Source organism: Diplotaxodon limnothrissa, linkage group LG7, assembly GCF_057381915.1.
Source record: "Diplotaxodon limnothrissa isolate DT_005_m linkage group LG7, D_limnothrissa_male_GT1.1, whole genome shotgun sequence".
NCBI classification, from domain to species: domain Eukaryota; kingdom Metazoa; phylum Chordata; class Actinopteri; order Cichliformes; family Cichlidae; genus Diplotaxodon; species Diplotaxodon limnothrissa.
Genome location: NC_140602.1, coordinates 8,960,132 through 8,982,499, shown reverse-complemented (window position 1 = coordinate 8,982,499; position 22,368 = coordinate 8,960,132). Strand labels below are relative to the sequence as shown.

The 22,368-nt window shown below is 44.9% G+C and overlaps 2 protein-coding genes across 2 annotated transcripts; one reads left to right on the top strand and one right to left on the bottom strand.

Annotated features, from left to right (window-relative positions):
- Positions 1–7,066: 7,066 nt before the first annotated feature.
- Positions 7,067–18,963, bottom strand: fbxl13 (F-box and leucine-rich repeat protein 13). The gene is made up of 15 exons (XM_085358948.1): positions 18,862–18,963; positions 16,468–16,587; positions 16,226–16,361; positions 12,026–12,078; positions 11,679–11,779; positions 11,030–11,159; positions 10,514–10,612; positions 10,301–10,421; positions 8,596–8,758; positions 8,399–8,518; positions 8,157–8,280; positions 7,977–8,057; positions 7,535–7,669; positions 7,265–7,428; positions 7,067–7,181 (listed from the first exon to the last, which is right to left on the bottom strand). Exons 1-15 carry the CDS (start codon positions 18,961–18,963, stop codon positions 7,067–7,069), a joined length of 1,764 nt encoding a protein of 587 aa, XP_085215074.1.
- On the top strand, positions 10,879–15,941 carry LOC146627740 (leucine-rich repeat-containing protein 17-like). The gene is made up of 7 exons (XM_085359126.1): positions 10,879–11,089; positions 13,141–13,342; positions 13,425–13,901; positions 13,982–14,196; positions 14,816–14,971; positions 15,429–15,570; positions 15,659–15,941. The coding sequence occupies exons 2-7, from the start codon at positions 13,218–13,220 to the stop codon at positions 15,936–15,938; spliced, it is 1,395 nt and encodes a 464-aa protein (XP_085215252.1). The 5' UTR covers positions 10,879–11,089; positions 13,141–13,217; the 3' UTR covers positions 15,939–15,941.
- Positions 18,964–22,368: the final 3,405 nt, after the last annotated feature.

The following is a 22,368-nucleotide window of genomic DNA, read 5'->3' as shown; positions in this document are numbered from 1 at the left end:
GCTGTTCTGGTGTGGCCATCAGAACCAGTAAGAATCTTCGTCACTCTCCCAATCTGCCATGATTCTCTGGGTAGCTGTGGATCCACCAGCAGAACAACCGCTCCCTCTGTTATGTCCTCCATGGGTCTCTGCCACTTCATGCGAGTTTGGAGATTAGGCAAATAGTGTCTGATGAAAGATGACCAGAATCTGTCCACCAGGATTTGCGAATGTCTCCATCTTCGCCTCCCTAGCGCTTCTTCTTCGGGATACACTACCTGAGGTAGGGAGCTGTCAGGCCGCCCCATGAGCAAGTAGTTAGGGGTCACTGGATCGATGTCAGCCACATCAGCAGAAACATAACCTAGGGGTTTGGCATTCAGGATACCCTCGATTTCTGTAAGAACGGTCCTGAGTACTTCCTCACTCACTGTTTGAGAGCCGACAGAGGTGTATAAGGCGTTTTTGATAGAGCGGATTTCTCTTTCCCAAGTGCCTCCAAAGTGGGGTGCTGCAGGTGGGTTGAAGCGGAAATGAACCTGCTGCTTAGCCAGTTTCTGCTGGAGGTCCGGACTCATGATGGAGAACGCCTGCTGGAGCTCCTTTTCCCCTCCTTTGAAGTTTGTCCCCTGATCCGAGTAAACTTCTGCCGGTTTCCCTCTTCTCGCAATGAACCTTCGGAAGGCCATCAGAAAGGAGTCAGTGTCGATGGATGTCAGGAGGTCTATATGGACGGCCCGAGTAGTGAGGCACTTAAACAAAATGCCCCATCGCTTCTCCCTGCGTCTGCCTATCTTGATCCAGAAAGGACCAAAGCAGTCCATGCCAGTCGAATAGAAGGCAGGTTTGAACAGCCTGAGGCGGGCAGGTGGCAGGTCAGCCATTTGCTGAGAAGCTGGGTTTGCCCTCCACCTACGGCAATCCATGCAACTATGTTGGTGCCGCTTAACGGCCTCTCTACCTCGCAGGATCCATACAGTCCGCCGAAGCTCAGCGAATACTCTCTCTGGGCCAGGATGACCGAGACGTGCATCCACATCTTGAATAAGTAGTCTGGTATACACATGGGTGGGATCCAGGACCACAGGGTGTACAACAGACAGATCAAGGCTCTCTGCTCGCCGCAGCCTGCCACCAACCCGGATCAGTCTATGATACTGCGGTGCTAGGCATAGCAGCCGACTGTTAGCCGGTATAGGTTTGCCTGCTTGTAGTAGGTGGTAGTCCTCTGGGAAACAGTCCATCTGAATCTGTCTCAAGATCTGTTGCTCTGCCTCGGTGTAGGCCCCTGCAGTAGATGAGTTACTCCCAGCTGGGTCACCCTGCATTGCTGCATTTTGAATCTCCTTAGCTGTGGCTTCTACTAATTCTGCCCATGTGTTGAACCGCTGGGCCTCTGGGGTTTGATTACCCGGGGTCGTGTTAGCCATATGACATATGGCAGAGCGTTTTAGCTCGATGCCATCCTCTGGGTCTGATGTACCCAACGATGGGCAGGAGGGCCACTAGTCAGGAGGTAGGAGGAGGAAATCTGGTCCTTGAGTCCACCTATTTGGGCTGGCCAGTTCAGTGAGACTTTTGCCCCTTGTGATGTCATCAGCTGGGTTTCTTGTAGAATCCACATATCGCCAGTCTTTGGGGTTAGTAAGCTCTTGAATTTCTGTAATCCTGGTGCCAACAAACACCTTGAAATGGCAGGATGTGGAATGCAACCAGTTGAGGACAGTGGTTGAATCAGACCACAGCGTACATGTGGTCACCTTGAACGTTAGTTCTGTCTGAAGTAGCTTTGCGAGCTGGGCTCCAGTGAGTGCAGCGCAGAGTTCGAGTCTGGGAATAGATATCTGCTTCCTTGGAGCAACCCGTGATCTGGCCATGAGGAATGACAGCTGCGCATTACCATAATGATCTTCTGATCTCAGGTAAGCCACAGAGCCATAGGCTCGCTCTGATGCATCGCAAAAGATATTTACCTCTCTTGCAATGTCAGATAGATCCATGTGCGGCAGTGTGTAACATCGTGGCAATGTTAACTCTGATAAATGCACCAACTCCCCCTTCCATGTCTTCCACTGGTGCAGCAAATCATGAGGTAACTGGGGGTCATCCCAATCTCGATGCTTGTCCCAGAGTTGCTGTACAATAATCTTGGCCCTGGTGGTGAAGGGAATGATGAACCCAAGTGGGTCGTACTGACTAGCCAGGGTTCGATATATGTTCCTCATAGTGGGCTCTCCATAGTCAATGGGTCGGTGCTTGAGGCTGAGGGTGTCCGTCTCACAGTTCCAGTTCAGTCCCAGGGTTGATTCATGCGCTTCTTGTCGGTCCTGTGACAGCCAGAGTTCCAGTTTGTCTGACCGTGCCTCGGATGGCAGATGACTAATCACTTCTGGCCTATTACTAGCCCACTGCCGAATTTCAAAACCCCCGGAAGCCAGAAGCTGCCGTAGTTTCTTGACCAACTGCTGGGCTTCTTCAATCGATGAAACACTCTGTAGACAGTTGTCCACATAGAAGCACCGTTCGATGGAGAACCTCACCTCCTCTCCTGGTTCACTATGCAGGAGGACATGCCGCTGTAGCGCAAAGGAGGCACAGCAGGGACTACATGTTGTCCCAAAGGGAAGGACTTGCCATTCATAGCTGTGAGGGGGCTCATCCCGATTCATATTGCGCCAAAGAAACCTCAGGAGCGGTTTGTCTTCCGGGAGTAGGCACACCTGGTGGAACATCCCTTTTATGTCACCACTGATGGCAATGCTGTGTTCTCTGAAGCGCAGGAGCACTCCAACCAGAGAAGGGCTCAGGACAGGGCCAGGCAATAGGGACTCGTTCAGGTTAAGTCCCTTGTGTCGAAAAGAGCAATTAAAGACCACTCTATTCTTGCCATTGTGCTGGACCATGTGATGAGGTATGTAGCAACTCTCTTGGCTCTGAGAGGCAACCTCCGGTTGCAGTTTGGCTACGAACCCAGAGGTCACCAACCTTTCAATCTCGTCCATATATGCAGCAGCCCTAACTGGGTCTTTGCTCAGACGTCTCTCCATACTCCTCAGGCTGGGCAGTGTCGCCTCTTGGGTGGCCTGAAAAAGTGGTGCATCCTTCCTCCTCAATAAGGGTGTGGCATACCGGAGCACTCCCTTAACCTCCACGCGCCTTGTTCTGGCCTCCAATATCTGAAGGGCTTCATGATCCTCCTTCGACCTTGTCACCTCCTTTTCACTCTTATATGGTAGAACATCCACTTGCCACAGCTTCTCCACATTCCTCTGGAGTTCAACAGATAGGGGGCTGCAGGAGGTATAGAGACACTGTTGAGACTCTAACTGTGACTCAAGCGACTTTGCAGGCCCTTGCAGAGTCCATCCTAGTCGGGTTCGCATCGCAGCTGGCCCTCCTGGTGATCCAAAGCGCACAGGCTCTATAGGGTTTATGAGATGTGGGTGATCAGCCCCAATTAGCAACAGGGGTGAAACTCTGCTGAAGGTTTGTAGGGGCAAGTCCGTCAGATGTCGGTACCTTCTCTTGAGCATGGTAACTGGATATGAATGCTCAGCTAAGCCAAGCCGCTGGGCAGTGAAGGCATTAGCTATGTGGAAGGATTTCTGGGGCTGCATGATAGGGGACAGTGTGAATGAAACGCAGGCCCCATGTAACGTTTGGATATCCTGACGGATAGTTCTCAGGGCGAGGTCTTCAGGTGTGCCTGTTAGGCCCAGTTGCTGAGCTGCAGAGGAGAGCAGCATGGTGCGGTCAGAGCCATCATCCAGGATGGCATAAGTGTCCAGAGTTTTTTCACCATTTCTCAGGAGAACTCTAATCACTTTAAGCAGAACACGGGTAGAATCTGAAGGTTTATCTAGGTGGAGTATTTCAGTTGCAGAGCTCACCAGGCAAGTACCTTCCTTCACACTCTTGGCGTTGACCTCATGCAGGATCTGAAGGTGTTTGCCTTGACATAGGCTGCAAGCTTTCTTGAGATTGCACTGTGCTGCTTGATGTGATCTGCCACATCGCCAACAACGCTGGTTTGTCTTAATCCAGTCTAAGATTTGAGCCTTATCAAACGACTGGAATATGGGGCACTGACTCAGATAATGGTCCTCCGTATCACAGTAGGGGCAGTAAGCTTTCAGCGGGCCTTTCTTCTTGCTATGGACAGCTGGTTTGCTGCTCACCGACTCGACAGGCTGCTTCGTCGGCAGATTCTCTGAGCCATGCAGGATAGTGGCCATGCGCTTTACTGGCTTCGCCTCTCTCAGGCGCTCTGCTTTCTGGATGACCCTCTCCTTCTGCCCTGTAGCCCCAAGCTGGGTACTGCTATCTTGGCACCATGTTTCCAGCTGTAACCAGTCTGAAAAGTCTGTTAGGTTGTATACTACCCCTGGATGGCGACACATATGTCTCCGGAACTCAGACCTCATTTCAGCTGGCAGCTTACTGAGGAGCCGTGCCACATGAGAGCCACATTTCAGTTCCACTTCGCCATCCGGACCAAGGGTCTTCAGCATACCAACGAGAGCCCGAATCTGCAGTGCGAATCTTTCAAAAGCCTCCACATCCCGGCGACGAATGTCCGGTGCATCCATAACACCGGCAATCTTCCTGAGGGCTAACTGGTGGGGCTGACCAAACTTCTCCGATAGGGCTGCCATGGTGTCAGTATAGGGGGATGGAGAATTGAGATATGAATCAGCTATGAGACGTGCTTCATCTAGTTTCAAATGATCCATCAGTATCTGAAACTTGAAAAGCTCTGTCCCATCCGGTGGCAGTAGATTGTCAAGTGCGATCTTTAACCGGGCAAACTCGCTTGGGTCCTTCTTAATGAGATCGGGAATACTTGGAGTTGGACCCCTGTATGTTTTCTCTTGTGCCATTACATGTGGTGGCTGGTAGGCTGGGGATGGATGAGGTTTATATTGCGATGATGTTATGATAGGTCTTGATACCTCGGCGACGGGCTGCTGGCTCCAGATGTTGGTGGGGGCTTGACTCTGGAAACTGGGATAAGCACTAGCAGAAAACTGCTCCTGCCAAGGAGGCTTCAAATGTTGCGGAATGATAGGTGGATGTTCAAACCCAAAGGAAGGTGCACTGTTGGGGAATGGCGGGGTTGGCCGACTAGCTGTCAGTGTCTGCTCCTTTAACAGCTGTAGTTCACCCATCATCCTATCCAATGTATCAATCATTGTAGTATCCTTGGGTGGAATACTCTGAGCTGATGGTGGGCGAAAGTATGGCCTTTGGTATTCTTGTTGAGCATGGATGTCCTGCCTATTGTCATACTGCGGCCATGGACTCGTTCGTGCATCTATTCTATGTGTATGGGAACTAATCGTGGGGACACTGATGGGCTGCATACGTTGGAAGGAAGACAGAGGGGGTACATGTGTTGGGGGTGATCTCTGGTCCCGTTGCTCCGACAGGTAACCACCTCTGTCTGGTTCACGTGTTTGGGCGTAAGGCTGAGGTCTGCCATTCATACCACACTGCGAACCCGAAACTGCAGACATTTCCCATGGTCGATGGAAAGGAGAAGGAGGCTGATGGTTCAGGCCATCCCTACTGGGCACATGCTGCCGCATATCCTGCAGATCATTCGAGGAAGTGGTCCATTCATCCACGGTGTGTTCCCATCCAGGCTGACTTGTTGGGCTAGACGAGCGGGAGGTCTGTACAGACACTGCCGATGGCACGTACTGCTTTTGCTCTTCTAGCCCGGGTGCATACTGTGCTGTGTACGAGTGACGGTAGGGTGTCATGTCTCGTTGGTGGCCCACCAAGCTCACCTCATAGTCTGCAAGGTAGGGAGGAGGTTGCACTTGGCGCCTTGGGCGAGTTGAATCTGAGACATCTTCACTGAAGAAGAAACTAGGCTGCATCTTTAGGATCCAAGGAAAGCACCATCCGGCTCGAAGGACCAATGTTAATTTGGGTTGAACCCAGGACTGTATAGGCGTTGGCTGAATAGCAGTGGTGTTCACCTTGGGGTGTCGGTCAGAACACACAGGACGCACAGATAAAGGTTATACCGTCTTTACTGTGATTCCTCAGCTTAACAGCACAGTACAGCAACACAGTAATGCAACCGCAGGCTTACAGAGTGGTGAGGGGTGTGGGTGTGTGTGGTCTGTGAACAGAACATATACAGAATACTGAATGTAATAAACATCTAAGTCATGAATTATGATGCATTAGCGTTCTTCGAATCTAACCAGAACTACAAATGGGAATTCCTATATGAACATCTACATGCACGAGTTTCATACACTACTCCCAAACCCTTACAGTACATGACATTGATTGCCAATACACCCAACAACAATATATCACAAACACCAAATCGTTTAGCTTACAGCTAGCAGGTATGTAGCATAACAGGTAGCATTAGTAGCATGAACTAGCCACATAGCGAACAGGTCGATACACATTGCACTTCTACATCCACTAAATGTCTAATTGGCATAAAAGACTAAAACTGTCCTTTTCAGGCATGGCTCCACGTCTACTCACAGTTCTTTAGCGACGCACACAACTCACACCGTGTGTAGACACCCCCTGCAGAGTCAGTCTGCCAGGCGGCTCTTGCTATGTGCTAGCTCCAACTCTGATCACTGGAACATGTGCTCAATAGTGCAACTGTGCTCTCTCGCCACAAGGCCCCCCCCACACACACAGCTGACAGCCTTTCCAACATTGAGACCCCTGTTCTAAAGATTATGTTGAGACATTTCTGAATTTGAAGCAAACTTTGAATTCAGTCATTTCAGACCAATGATGGCCGGAAACATCAAGTCCATGAGAAACTGTGCATATAAATAGGATTTCCAGTGAGAAAAGGTTGCTATATTATTAATAGATAGGACCGCAAACTGGCTCCTGAAGTAAACTAGTACACCACTTCAACTGTGCTGTTGGAAACTGATGAAATGTGTCAGCAAAGCAGGTAAAACTTTGTGTTGTAGGCTTCTGTCCCGACAGGTACAGACCAGAAAGACCACACAGGTAAACCTCTGTTTATTTCCTGCATGGACTTACTGCAGTTGTCATTACTGATTACTGCTTTGCTACTTCTGATGGATCATCACTTGCTGGGTTTTGTGACCAGATGCCCCATGTTGTATCCAAACCAGTATGGAGGGGTGTCGCTGCTGTGCTCCCAGTATGTCACACGTGGCTGAAGTTTTGAGGCAGCTGCCCTGAGGAAACACACCTTTATCGATCGGTTAAAGTTTTGGGCAGGAGTTTAGCTTTGCTGTGAACTTTTAAGAGCATGCCGTACCTCGAGATGCCGCTGCAGCAGGCCATCGTGATGGAACTGAGTGGAGGACAAATTCTTTCCAAGTACCGAAGTGTGAGATCTGTGAGAAGAACACAACCACTCACATCAAGCTCTCGCAAGTACTGAGATCCACTTGTCAGATACTGCACGGCCATATCGGTCATCTGAGGCAGGGGGAGAAAAATGAAAAAATGTCATGAAATGACAAGAAGAAAGGCAGTTCCTTCAACTGGGTAACATTAAATGCCTTAGTAATGTGCACGTTTATACCTTAAAACAGCCGACCATCCGCAGTGCGACCAGGCCTCTGCAGTAAAACGAAAAGGCTCTGACGGCTGCGTCAGACAGAGCCACACAATGAGAGATATCGACATGTTCCAGGTCTGTCACATTCTTGCACAGCTTCTGCTCATTGTGAGAAACAAAGAAAATGAGAGATGTGTGATGAAGTGTTACTGATTAGAAAATAAATGAGGACTAAACATGGAGGAAATTGGAAATCATTTCTTCAATGGTGTTGGCTTGTTGAAAGCAAAAGATTCTTTGAAATAGCTGTGGAAAAAGAGAAGGGTTTCATTTTGTAAAACCATTAGTCCAGGAAAAGGTTTGGATACAATTGTAATTCCCATCAGTTGTCAATGTTACAAAACAATGTGAGAAGAAGAAAACTTGGACGCTGAACAGTTGGCTGAAATTCCAGATAAATATGCACCTTAATTCCAGCGTCTGTGACAGAGAAGCACTTGGCAATAACCAATTTCCTCAAGGGAATTCCCTCAAGAGTGGCCAGTCCCTAAAAATGCAAATACCCAAGTTACAGGTTGTTCTTCAAATTCCCAAAATTCAAATCTTCAGCAATGCGTGAAAACAAGAGCAAACATGGTAACAGTACTTGATCCTGGATGTTGCAGCTGCTGAGGTCAAGTGAGCAGAGAGAGCTCCCACCCAGCCACTCCACGGCCGAGTCCGTCAGCCTCTCGCAGTAACTCAGATTGAGATGGAGAAGTTTACACAACCTAACAAGTTGGAAAAAATGCAAACAAAAGCTGCTTTATGATAGTATTTAGGCTCAGTTCTGGGTAAATACTCATGAAAAAAAAACTGTCATATAATCAGAGACGTAACTGTGTGTACCTTTGTGCAATCCTCATGACAGAGATGTCGGTGATGTGACTGCAGTGACTGACATTCAGTTCTTGCAGTTCATTTGCTGAGCAGCCTTTAGTCAAATACTGCACCCCAACATCAGTCACCCTGAAACACATTATTTAAAGAAATGTAAAGAAAAGGTATGAAAAGTGAGACTTCGGTCATCACAAACAAGCACACACCTGTTGCAATACGAGATGTTAAGATACCGCAGATGTTGGAGGGAGGCTACAGATTTGAGGCTTGCGTCAGTCATCCCGGGGCATTCTGCTGCGTGGAACCTGCGGAGACCTTGTGAGCTTCTGAACAGGGCGTTCCAGCTCAAGTCTGTGAGCTGGTAGTTGCCTAACGCACAAGCATTGTGTACAACATAGTGGAGAATAACTGGAGCAGTATTAAAACTCTTCACACAATGGGGAAACAATTATTTGATCCCCTGCTGAAATTTTAAGTTTGCTCGCTTGAAAAAAATGAACAGCCTCTTAATTTTTATTGTAGTTCCATTTTAATGGAAAAAGACAGAAATCAACCAAAACACATTACATACAAGTTATAAATTGATTTTTTAATGTCATTGAGTGAAATGAGTATTTCCACCCCAAGCAAAACATGACCTAATACTTGGTGGAGAAACCTGTGTTAGCAGGCACAGGTAGGTCACCAGGTTAGGACACATCTTAGGAGAGACTTTGGCCAACTTCTCAGTTTGTTGGCCTCTGCTTGGGCACTCAAAGCTTCAAGTCCTGTAGAATTGTCCTGTACCAGTATCAGAAAAAAACAGTCCCAATGGATAATGTTTCCAAGTCCATGCTTCACTATCGGGATGGTATTTTTTGGGTCATACTCAGTACTTTTCTTCGTTCAAACGTAACGGGTTGAGTTAATACTGTAAAGCTTGATTATAGTTTCATCTGACCACAGCACTTTCTCCCAAGCCTCATTTAGATGTTCACTGGCAAACTTACATGTGGCTTCTTGAGCAGGGGGACCATGTGGGTTCAATCCATTATGGCGTAGTCCAGGGGTGGGCAACTCCAGGCCTCGAGGGCTGGTGTCCCTGCAGGTTTTAGATGTGTCCTTGAACCAACACAGCTGATTTAAATGGCTAAATTAGCTCCTGCAGTTCTACAGAGGCCTGGTAACGAACTAATCATGTGATTCAGGTGTGTTGACCCAAGGTGAGATCTAAAACCTGCAGGGACACCGGCCCTCAAGGCCTGGAATTGCCCACCCCTGGCGTAGTCTATTGCCAAGCTGATTAACAAGGTCCTCCTGTGTAGTTTTGTGCTGATCCACACACAATTTTCACCCCATGAGGCATCGTCTTGTACGGAGCTCCAGAATGAAGGATGAGCAATGATCATTTTATAGTTCTTCTATTTCTGAATAATTGCACTAATAGTTCTCACCAAGCTTCTTGCTGATGTTGTTGTACCTCATTTCAACCTTTCCCAGGTCTACCATCTTGCCCCTGATGTCCTGTGGCAGCTCTTTGGTCATGTCTATGATGGTGGAGAGGTTGGAATGGACAAAACTGATTATGTGGACAGGTGTGCTTTGTACATATGAGTTGCAATCAGGAGTATCTTTGTTTGACTGACTGAAATCTGTGTGCAACTTGGGCACACAACCAATCTGTGGAATCATGAATTATTCAAATACTTGTTTCACTCAATGGCACTTAAATCAATTTGTAACTTTGATGTAATGTGTTTTTTCTGGATATTTCCTTGATATTCTGACTCTCCTTTTAAATGAAACTACCATAAAATTTAGAGACTGATCATTTCTTTTTAAGCCGCAAACTTACAAATACAGCAGGGGATCAAATAATTATTTCCCCCACTGTGCGTGTATTGAAATGAAGACTGTGGGATGTGATCGCACCCTCTATGCTGAAAGACTTCAGTTTGGCTGCTTCAGCAACAGCTTTGAAAGCGATATCGGAAAGATGTGGTGCATCCAGCAGAGAAATAGCAGACAAGCAGTGACATCTGGTAAGGAGGGCCTGTTAGAGAAGAGCAACATGGGGTTAAGGGTGTGGGTACAAAGAATTATGCACAAGACAAGACACATTCATGTGCCATGATTTACACTCACCAGGACACAGCTATCTGAGAGCGTGAGCATGTCGTTGATCACAATCTCTTCAAGTGCAGGACATCCAGCAGAAATATATCTGAACCCAGCCACGGTCAACTAGGAGGAGAGGGGAAAATCTGTTTCATCATCTTAATCAGTCTCCTGGATGCACTTTTCCTCATTCACAGAATTTTCAGGGCCCCATAAAACTATACATCTGGAAGCAAACTAATACGCATTCCCAGAAGAGTGTCTTTCATGTTGCAGTACGTGGGTTACGTTACAGAGTGTACACATGCTGAGTGGGTGGGCCAACCCAAACCTCTGCTTGGCCACAGCTGCCTTTTCCTCTCTTCTGCTCATTCGCTCGGCGCTCTCCCCGAGTGCAAACCCCAGCAACGCCAGGAACAAGAGAGAACACGTGCAAACAGACGAGTGATTGGATTTGTTCAAGACGGACTGAGGAGGTCAAAAGCCATTTGCTGTTTTCAGCTGAATTTGAGTGGAGCAGCTGAGAGAAACGCATCAACTGACCTGGGTGCAGCCGGACAAGTTGAGGTGGATGAGATTGTGGCAGCCCTTCCCTGTGGCCAGGTACAGAAAACCTTCGTCTGTGAATCTGTCGCAGTAGGCCAGACTCAGATACTGAAGGCTCAGGCAGTTTCTGTTAGATGTAAGAAATGATGAAGGCATATTATGTGTTAATGAGCCTTGTACGGATCATAGTTGGTTGTTTGGTTGTTTGTTTTTAGCACAAAAAAGTTACATTTGAAAAGAAAGCCTTGGCATAAAAAAGGAAAATGTCATTGTCAATTAAAGGTGAGCATCCTCACATTATTCTGTGGGAAAATGTGAATCAGATAGCATTGCATAATACTACAAGCCGTGAGAGAGCAACACCATCATGGAAATCGATCAACCTGTCATACAATTATACAGTGTAGCATCTGTTTCTCTAAATCATTTTGCTGGCACAGACCGCATTCATTTCGGACATGAAATACAAGCCAGCTGTGGGCTTCAACTGGACAAACAGACACGTAGATAATTCTGGAACCTGAGGGGCGGGATGCCATCAGAAAGAAACATTATGCACACCGATACACCGTTTGTAGCATCTTTTAAATCTATTCTGGTGACAAAGTCTAAATCACTGATGGTTTTACCACAAATGGAGACCTACCTGGACAGCTCTTGTAGAGTTTTGTTTGTTAAGAGGGTGCAAGAAAGGTTCAAGTAGAGCAGGCAGGGACAGCCCTCCAAAATTCTCTGGACCATCATATCCTACAAAAGGAGAGATTGAAATGTTACTTCCCATCCAACCAGGAAGGAACCTGTTACTAGAATCTATATTTGGAAAACTGACCATTGCCTGTTTATTTATCGGTGGATGAAATCAATTAGAATCAGGGTTTTGTCAAGGTTTAGAAAGTCAAAGTCAAACTTTAGAAAACTGTAAATGTGCACATACAAAAGCAAGATGCATTTTTCTGTAGCTTTAAGATGTTCGTTGTTAACATGTTCACTTACTGTAACATTAAAGCACTCAGACACATTGAGCTCCTGCAGGTTTCTGCATTCACCTGCAATAAAACAGTGAGCAGTATAGAACAGATACATGTTTACTTGTACTATGCTGAATATTTTTTGAAATACTTTATGACTGTATCTTAATGAATGAACAAGTATTGTCATAGTAATCCACTGTATTTTAAAGCTGTACATACACCAGTCAGGAATAACATTTTGACCACCTGCCTAATATTGTGTTGGTTGCTGTCAAAACAGCCCTGACCATCGAGGCACGGACTCTACCAGACCCCTGAAGGTGTTTCTGTGGTATCAGACACCAAGATGTTAGCAACAAATCCTTTAAGTCCTCTAAGTTGTGTGTTGGGGGATCCGTGGATTTGACTTGTTTGTTCAGCACATCTCACAGATGTTCAATTAGATTGAGATTTGGGGAATTTGGAGACAACTTAAACTCATCGTTGTGCTCTTCAAAAAGTTCCTGAACCATTTTTGCTTTGAGACAGGGTGCATTATCCTGCTGAAAGAACACAGCCGAACATTGCCCAAAGCATCACACTGCCTCCACCAGCTTGCCTTCTTGCCTTCATACTCATGTACCGCTTGTTAGTTTATTTTTGAGCAAACTGCGATGGACTGTGTATTCTAACACCTTTCTATCAGGACCAACGCTAACCTTTTCGGCAGTTTAAGCTGAAGTAGCTCGTCTGCTGGATCGGACCACACAGGCCACCCTTCGCTCCCCACAAGGATCAGTGAGCCTCGGCCTCCCATATTCATTCCTTGAACCACTTTTGATAGGTACTGACCACTGAAGACCAGGAACACCCCACAAGCTGCAGTTCTGGAGATGTTCTGGCCATCATAATTTGGCCCTTGTCAACCTCGCTCAGATACTCACGTTTGCTTGTTTTTCCTGCTTCTAACACCAACTTTGAGGACAAAATGTTCACTCACTCGATAACATAGAGATAAGTGTTATTCACTTCACCTGTGATTGGTCATAATGTTATAACAGATTGGTGTGTTACCTCTCACTTCTGCTGGGATGACAGCTCCTGTGTACAATCAACAATACCAAATTTGCCCTTTGACCTGTTATTTCCATTTCCCAGTTTGAAAACTTTCATCAGAAGCTGATTTGACTCCAGTTAATCTTGCTGAAGAGACAATCCCCCCTGCAGGGTTCAGGATGCGTGCAATCCCCCCTCTCCTCTTATTCTGCCTTTTCCTCCTGCTGCTCCCATCCATCCAGATGAAAAAACCAGGGAAGGGCAGAGGCCTCAAAGGAGCAAGGCACAAACTCACACGGGACAGGTATGGATTACTCCTACATTTAATTTGATTTCTGCAGCCCATTTTTCACAGATTAATCAGCTGTTTGTGTTTTAATCGTCAGGGCAAGAGGTCCTCGCCGTCACAGCAGGTCAGGCCCATCTGGTCTTGTGTCACCCAACTGTTTAGAGTCACCAGAATCTGGGCATGTCTTTGTAGACTGCCAAGAACGGCGTCTCTCTTTTATTCCCACCGCAAACACATGGTCCAACAAACCCAAGCACTTCCTTCTAGCCCGTAACCGAATTAAAGTCCTTCATGATGGAGCCTTCCTCGGATACGAGAATTTAGATAGTCTGGACCTGCAGCAGAACCAGATCTCTCTAGTGGAGGATGGGGCCTTCCAGGGTCTGACAAAGCTTACCACCCTGCTGCTTCAGCACAACCGCCTCCAAACACTTAGTGAGGAGGTTCTCATCCCCATGCCAAACCTTGGCTACTTGCGTTTATATGATAACCCCTGGAACTGTCTCTGCCCAATTGATAGTCTTGTACGCACTCTTCAGGTGCCAAGCAATCGTAATCTAGGAAACCACGCCAGGTAAGTGATTCCAACAAAACTCAGTATGTAGTGTGCACTTTTTAAGTCATTACTCAGTGTCTAAATGTCCCCTCTTCTAGGTGTGCCAAGCCCATCTGGTTAAAAAACATGAAGTTGAAGCACGTTGATCCTGAGTTACTCTGTAAAGAACCAGACCCAGCCAACAACCAACAGAGTAATGAAACGGGTTACACGGGCGCTTTAGAGCCCAGTTCAATTCGAAGCAAACCAGATGCTACTACAGTCTGCTTCACCTACCATTACCCCCAAATACGGATGGACTGCAGTAACCGAGGCAAGCTCTCTGCACTCTACCCTCCTCTCCTCTGAGCCATTTCCTGAGAGGTTTATCACATGTGTTTTTGTTATGTAAGAGAGGGGTTAGGAAAAATACCTGCGACTGTCAGAGAGCGTGTATGCTCATGATTAAATATTGCTGTTGCTTGGCTGGGACGACTAAACAACTCACTCAAAGAATTTTCACAACCTAACGTAAAACAAGCAAACATGCACGTGTGGGTTTGCAAATGTGTGCTTACTTAACCTCTTATATTATCACTTTATAGGAGTTTGTCACCTTATAAATTTGAAAAGAAAGCCAACATCTGGCTTTTTTATGAGAACAGTCCTATTAAAATAGAAAACCATTTGTAGTGTGTCCAAAAAAGGACTAAATTAGATGTACTACTATCATCCTGCTGGCCTGAAGCCTGTATTTTAGTGTTTAACTCATTTTCTGGATAGAAACAGAACTCCAATTTGTCTCTGCGCTACATTTTAGTTACTAATCATCCAGTAGTGGAACTTGTGCTGACTTCTTGGAGCACTCTTGGGTTTGACCAATTTGAATTGAATGCATGAAAGATTGAGCTGAACATATAGATAAAGCTTTTTCTGCATTTATTTATGCTCAGGTTTTACTGAGGTGCCCTCAGGTATCCCCGACAACGTTGTCCACATCGACCTGTCGCATAATTCGATCAGTCACCTCAAAGCTAGAGACTTTCATGCCGCGAAGAGTCTCCGAACCCTTAATCTCAGCAATAACAACATGGAGCACCTGGACAAAGGTAAGCATGCTATTATTACCTATTTTCTAATAATCAGGGAATACAACAGCATGTACGGCGCTCAGTAGGTTTGTATCCACATGCACAACTGCAAATTTGTATACGCCACTTTCTTTATGTGATGGATACCATATGGATATGCAAAGTCAAAAGGTTAAGAACAGTTATACAAGTCTTGCCGCCTTCTGTTTCCCATTTTGTGTTTTCAGAGACAGCGGGCGTTCTGCCATCGTTCTGTATACTGTAATAATTTAATTTATGGTGGGGAAAGCTTAGGAGGTTGAAGACAAAGTGATCAGTGTGGTGAAGTTATTCAGACACACACTGAAGACAGGCTGAGCATTTATATTAAAGTCTGACTGCACTGCGTTTGCTCTTCATATGTTTATACTGAGAGAGTCAAGAAGCTAACGGAAGCTGTGCCCATGAACCTCTGCTTTCTCTCTCTCACTCTCAGGCTCTCTGACTGGGCTCTTGCATCTCCAGGAGCTGGACTTGTCAAACAACAACCTGACGTTTGTCCAGCACGGGGTTCTTGAAGACCTCTACTTCCTGTTACATTTAAAACTGGAAGGAAACCTCTGGGTGTGTGACTACAGGTGGGTTCCTCAGCTCAAATTTTTATAAGCATCTTTTTTCAATGTTAAATGCTGACAAGTTAACTAAAAACTCCCTGCCTTTTTTCAGCATTCAATACATGGTTTACTGGTTAAGCCTCCATCCAGGAGTGAGTCCTTCAGGCCTGGTGTGCTACTCTCCTCTGGAATATGCTGGGGAGAGCGTGGAGGAGTATGTGAAAGCTTACAACAGAGAGTGTCCAAAGCAGCAAAGCAGGCCAGATCAAGACCAGACAGACCCCAAGCTCTGGAACACACTGATGGAAGCACAGGCAGAGCTGGAGGAGGAGGAGCTGGAGCCGAGCGCTTTGAGGGTGCCGCAGAAATACCAGATCATCAGATTGTCCTGACTCAAGTTAAAATATGAACCTTAAAGGCTGTTTGTTTTGCCTTCATTAACGTGTTCTGTAATTTGTAAAGCAAAAAGTCTGCATCAGATGAAAAAACTATTTTTTTGTTGCTTTTATGTGTTATCGGTGTTGTGTTTGTAATTCAAATATATAAAGATCGACATTTTGATTAGTTTGACTCATTATTGTGGTTATAATAATAATAATAATCATAATCATAATGCAAATTGCATTGATCTTTGCACACCTGCATATAAACCACCTTAAATCCAGCATTGAACACTTACTGACAAATCTCAGGCTGGACCACTGCAGGGACGTGCAGCCACGCAGGTTAAGATGGGTCACAAATAAACGGTAACTCTGCAGAATGTTCTTCACTGTGCTGTCTGTTATCCAGTCTTTGGCCACAGATAGGTTGATCTAGTAAGAGCAACAATTAGGGGACATCCAGACTCTTGCTATTTAAACTAAAAAAAATTTAACAGCATCATAAATTAAACACAAGAAGTAATCTCTGAGTGCAGACCTGACTCCACAACACGCCCGACTGGATGATAGATTTCCATGTGCAGCATACTTCAGCACAGTTTAGCAGGTCTTGTAATCCTAAGTACTGAAAGATCTGAGGATTAACATAACAAATCATCTTTTTTTTAATCACATGGAAAAACAGCAGACAAATGACACTTGACTTTTCTCTGAATACTTAAAGGGAGTTACAGTAAAACTCTGGTTTATAATGTTGTTGCCATGAGGTGATGAAATATTACAGTTAGGTTTGTAAACTTTTAACCAAATATTGAAGCATACTTAAAATAAAAACAATATTTTTTATAAAACACAAACGTGGACATAGGATGTAGACACCATTTTTTGTATAAATACAACTTTCTCGCTTTCTGTTTGATGTTATTGGCCCTCTCACAGGGTCTGCTGGCACCTCTGCCAGATGTGAACAAGCACCCAAAGCCAAACATAGTCATGCTGAAACACTGTTCATCAACCGAGGACAGAAACAAATTCCACACAAACAGATGCTTCAACTGGTGAGTGGAGTCAGTGTTGGTGAGTGGCTATATATATATATATATATATATATATATATATATATATATATATATATATATATATATATATATATATATCATATATATGCATACATGAATTCACAGGTCAGTTTATTAGGTACACCTTGCTTATACCCCTTTTTGCCTTCAAGATGTTCTTAATATTGGAAATGTCTCATTCCGTTACATCCCAAAAGACGCTGCATAGTGGACTCGTCTCAAACTGGTTTCATGAACATGATAATGTGAACTTTGTGTGTTGTCCTATTGGAAGCAGCCATTAGAAGATAGGTACACTGTGGTCATAAAGGGACAGTGAGCAACAATACCCAGGTAGGCTGTGGTGTTTAAACTGTGCTGTGTTAGTACAGAGAGTGTACCAAGCAGCAGCAGCAGCCCGAGCAGTCAGTGTTGCAGACGAAATTGAGACTCAGAGCAGCCAATGGCTGTGCAAATTGCAGCCTCGGGTCCCTGTTGCCAACTTACAGGAGTGGCACCTGATCGTCTGCTGTAAGGATCCATGTGTTGTGCATTCAGAGATGTTTTTCTGCTTGGTTGTAATGAGTGGTTGTTTGAGATACTCCTGCCTTCCTATCAGCTCAAAACAGTCTGGCCAGTCTCCTCTGACCTCTGGCATGAACAAAATATTTTCTTTTCCCCCACAGAGAACTGCCGCATGCTGGATATTTTCTCTTTTTTGGACCTTTCGCTGTAAACCTTAGAGATTGTGTGGGAAAATTGGAGTGCATGAGCAGTTCCTGAAATGCTCAGACTATCCTGTGTGGCACCATAAACACACCACAGTCAAAGTCATTTAAATCACTTTTCTTCCTCATTCTGACGCTCGGTTTGAATTTCAGCCCTCACCACGTCTACATGTATAAATGCACTGAGTTGCTGCCATGTGCATTAAAAGATAGTTGAACAGGTGTACCTAATGAAGTGGCCTGTAAGTGTATATACACACGCACACTCTGGTATGTATTTAGATTAAAGGAAAATGATCTGCAAGTGACTTTAATCAAATACCCTCAAAGAGAGTGGACTGTATCTTTACAGTGGAATCTATTTAAAGAGTTATGTAACTGAAATCTGAGCTCATCGCTGACTGCTCAGAGAACAAGGGGCTGTTGCAGCCTGAAAAACAAACCAGACTTGCCATCATCTTTCTGTGTACAAACTCCAGGCTAAATACAAAGAAAACTGAGACAAGCATGCTGCTCGCTGTAAGAGAATCTACCTGCAGTAAGAAGCTGCTTGGGAGCACAGAGAGTGCATCACATCCTTTTTCACTCTGCTGATGCTTGTTGTCCATTTCAGTAAATCCCACTTGTAACATCAGAGGAAAATTCATACACACACAAAAGATAAAAAGTGTTCATTCAGTTTTGAAGTAGTCTTCTGTCCCTTTCAAGTCCTATCTTTACACCATGGAGCAGTGATACACTTAAGGCTGAGGCATCTAGCCTTTACAGGGGTCTCCAGTTTCTCAGTGAGAGCTGGAGTGTTCATTCATTTTTAACTTAGGAAAATATAAATTTCTGCACAAAAGTATGACAACTGAGTTAAGAATATAAGTAAAAAGGTGCACAGGGACAAAATGAGTCACGGCAGTGGGAGGATACAGCATGGGAGCATGACTTTTAGTCTGGCAAATTTCTTAACCTCAGTGAGTGTTTTCTCTGGCTTTTTACATGAGGGAGCGAGAAAAAAAACAGCCAGCAGACCTCAGTATAATTTCTTCAGAAAAAAAACCCTAAAATGTTGACCTACCAGCTTTCATCCTCTTGTGTAATTTGACCCAGCTCAACAGTTTGGTAAGTGCAACCTGCCGGCATTTCCTCTCAAAAGGCTTTTTTTGTCAAGTCCATCTGCAGAGTCAGCTCCAGGGTATCTCTCTTGCTCTGTGCAATGAACCTTTTCCACTTCCTGTCACCCAACAAGAAACAGCTCATCATTAATTCAGCAAACAGGGAGGCAGGCTGTCAGGAGCCAGGCTTAACTAACAAAGGATGGGAATCAAGTAACAAAAAAAATAATAATTTATATAATTCACAATTTATAAAACAGTTTATTATGATTATAATTTCAGCCAAATCTGGACTGACAAATACTGGCCGAGTGAAACAGAACACCCTGATGACTTTACCTACTTATTACTTATTAACAGTGAGAGAAAGTCTTTAGGTTCTCTGAAGCTGAGTTACTGTTTCACAGTAAAAATGCAACCAGAACCAATTTACTGTGCACCACCAGTCTGAGGACCTGCAAGAACTAACTCAGCAGCTGCTTTCAATAACTTCGATTGCAATCAGTGGAAGCAGAATGTGAGAAGGTTTTGTGTCCCCTCTGGTACCTTTCCTGCCGCTGTGGCTTCACTCAGAGCATGAGTGATTATTTTGCTGGTCAGAAGCTTTAATCATTATTCTGCTGCAGGTAGAGTCTGTAGTTTAACTCACCCTCATGGCTCTTTCATTCAGGTAAATAAAAATGTCATTTTATTCTCGGTTCTTTTATATTTTTAGTATTTCAATTTCAATTTTTATTTTTATTTCCAGCCTCTCCTGGCTTTGCACTCTGTTGTGGAGCTGCTTGTGCTTTCCTCCTCAAGAAGGTATGAATTCCAGTACTTTCATTTGTATAATTGACCACGAGTTTAATGCGATGTTTATTTCCTGATAGGTTACAGTACTGCACATGGCTACTATCTCTATGAGAGCCCCCAAACCTCTAGCACATTTCATTCTGGACAATCTTTGAATACAAACAATGAGAATGTTGGACGGCAAAGCTTTGTTTCCCGTCAGCCAGAAGCATTTATTTATGATAAAGGACAGGATGCTAACGCTGAGATGAAGCAAAGCCAGCCTGATAAATTTCACGGGGCCTCTTCTGCTCCTCTCATAGGGCAAAATGAGCAGTCTGGTTATCACCATCCCTTTGACTTGTTAGTGAGGGGACACACGCAGGAGCCTGTGAAGGGTGTCGCTTTCCCCACAATGAGTCATTTAAAGGAGTTTATAGAAAACATGAAGCGTTCCTTCTTAGTACCAGGAAGTGACTTGAGTAGACATTTTGAAACTGCACGGGAAAAAATGAAAACTCTCGGAACACCCATGGACTATGGACCAACTCCTGACAAAGGAGGTACTGCCTCTGGTGACAGCAGGATAAATAACGATCGGATTGAAGAAGGTGCCAACTACCAAACGCCAAATAAACGCCTCTCTTTCCCTGATCCTTTCGACTCCTCTGCAAGTCTAATTTCTTCCAGTGTTTATGACAACCAAAAATTTAGGCCGGGCACCACTTTCTACCCACACGATCATTTAGCAGCCACAGGTCTTGCTTCAAGAAATTTGGCGCACGGTTTTCTCTGGGGAAACAATGACTTATCTGTGAGTGTGGAGTCAGAACGACACAAACCACCAGAAAAAACACAATTTCCCTCCAGCTCCTTTCACAGGCACGGTTCTTCCTATAGTGAACATGTGACTGCACCCCCTGTGAACCCTGCAAACAGCCCATCTCAAGATTTCAGCCAGTATTCAAGTGAGACCTCAAATTTAACACCTTATTGGAAGGATATGCTAAAACCAGTACATGCCTCTTACAGTAGAGATCCTTTAATGGGGTACTGGAGACCACCTGGTGGCTTTGAACTCACTAAAGACTTCCACAGAGCAAGTCAAACTGATGTCCCACCTGCAAAAAACCTACCATCTGCATATTCCTATGGCAAAAAGCATCCCCTTTCCATGCAGCATTATTGGCCCAAATACAAGACAAGAATAGGTGCTTCAGTCCAGCCGGGTAAACCCACTGACAGCAAAGAGTTAAGGACTGTAAAATATGCTTCCAACATTCACTGGCCTCCAAGTGGTTCTGTCTCTTTAAGCTTTAATGACCCGTTACCCCAATGGAGAAGAGGTCACATGGGTTATCAAAGAAGCCCACAATACCCGCAAATTCCTCATTATAAGCAAAAACAGATGGACAGAGCTCGCTGGATGTTTACCGCCAAACCCTTGAGTTTTGTTCCCGGATACCAGAAAGTCAGTGCTGTTCCCTTCGTCCTAAATGCCGGTGCAAAACATGAGAATTTAAACCTCTACAATCAAGAACTCTTTTCTGCCTTTCAGAAACCACATTACAATAGATTGAGAAATCCACCCCAGAGTGGGCTTACATCTTATGGAGTAAGAAACACACTGGGCTCATTTTCTAAACCACAAAGGCAAACTGTGAGGTCTGAACGTTTACGGCCTTTCATGCAATCAAACAGGCACATGCCTCGAGTCAGTGTGAGTCGACGGCCCAGACACTTGGCCAACTGGCCTTCTGAACAGCAGCCTAAGCCTACAGGTTTGATGCCTAAGTGTGTGATTAAGAGGAACACAAAAAGCCTTCTTCCTCAAGAGTCCCGTAATACATCTCCATCATCGCCATACGTTAAATCCAAAAACCGCTTCACACGGGCCGTAGCATATCTGTCAAAGGTCTGTTTCACACCCCGTACGGTGCAAGGGAAGAGTAATAACAATCAGTGGAGACTGGTCAGAAGATGGCATGAATGAAAGGACACGATAACTCAATGTGCAAGACCGGGAAGAATGATGAACACATTTTTGAAGGTATGAAAACAAAGATGTTGTAGTGTTTTTGTCTGTGAACACATCTGCTGTCCTGGAAATCTGTCCTTTAAATAGAAAACAAAGCATCGCATTACTAAGTAAATACTAAAACTGAGCACTGAAACTGGACTGACCTTATTCAACTTTAAAACATCTGTATCAGTCTTGTATGGAAGTGTAATGCATTCAGTAGGCAGTTTCTCCAGTGTTTCTGATTATTTTTTTATTTTTTTTTTTTTTTTAAACATTAATTTTATTTATATAGCACCACAACAACAGTTGCCTTGAGGTGATTTACACTGTAACATTAAGACCCTGCAATAATACAGAGAAAACCCAAACAATCAGACGACCACATTTTGAGCGAGGGTTTGGAGACAGTGGGAAGGAAAAACTCCCTTTAAATAGGAAGAAACCTCCAGCAGAACCGGTTTCAGGGAGGGGTGGCCATCTGCTCCAACTGGGTGTGAGAGAGGGAAGACGGGACAAAAGACACGCTGTGGGAGACTGTCAGAGATGGATAAATAATAATTAAATGCAAAATGGTCTATAAACACAGCGAGTGAAGAAGTGCATCATGGGAAGCCCCCAGCAGCCTAGGCCTGTTGCAGTGCAACTAAGGGAGGATTCAGAGTCACCCGATCAGGCCCTAACTATATGCTTTATGAAAAAGGAAAGTCTTAATCCGAATCTTAACAGTAGACAGCGTGTCTGTCTCTTGAATAC

Coding starts and splice junctions, on each gene's coding strand:
- LOC146627740 (XM_085359126.1), top strand. CDS start 13,218: ATGCGTGCAATCCCCCCTCTCCTCTTATTCTGCCTTTTCCTCCTGCTG. Junction 13,343..13,424: donor CACAAACTCACACGGGACAG/GTATGGATTACT, acceptor TTTAATCGTCAG/GGCAAGAGGTCCTCGCCGTC. Junction 14,972..15,428: donor CATGGAGCACCTGGACAAAG/GTAAGCATGCTA, acceptor TCTCACTCTCAG/GCTCTCTGACTGGGCTCTTG.
- fbxl13 (XM_085358948.1), bottom strand. CDS start 18,963: ATGAGCTGTTTCTTGTTGGGTGACAGGAAGTGGAAAAGGTTCATTGCA. Junction 11,160..11,678: donor ACTCTACAAGAGCTGTCCAG/GTAGGTCTCCAT, acceptor TACATCTAACAG/AAACTGCCTGAGCCTTCAGT. Junction 8,281..8,398: donor GTCATGAGGATTGCACAAAG/GTACACACAGTT, acceptor CCAACTTGTTAG/GTTGTGTAAACTTCTCCATC.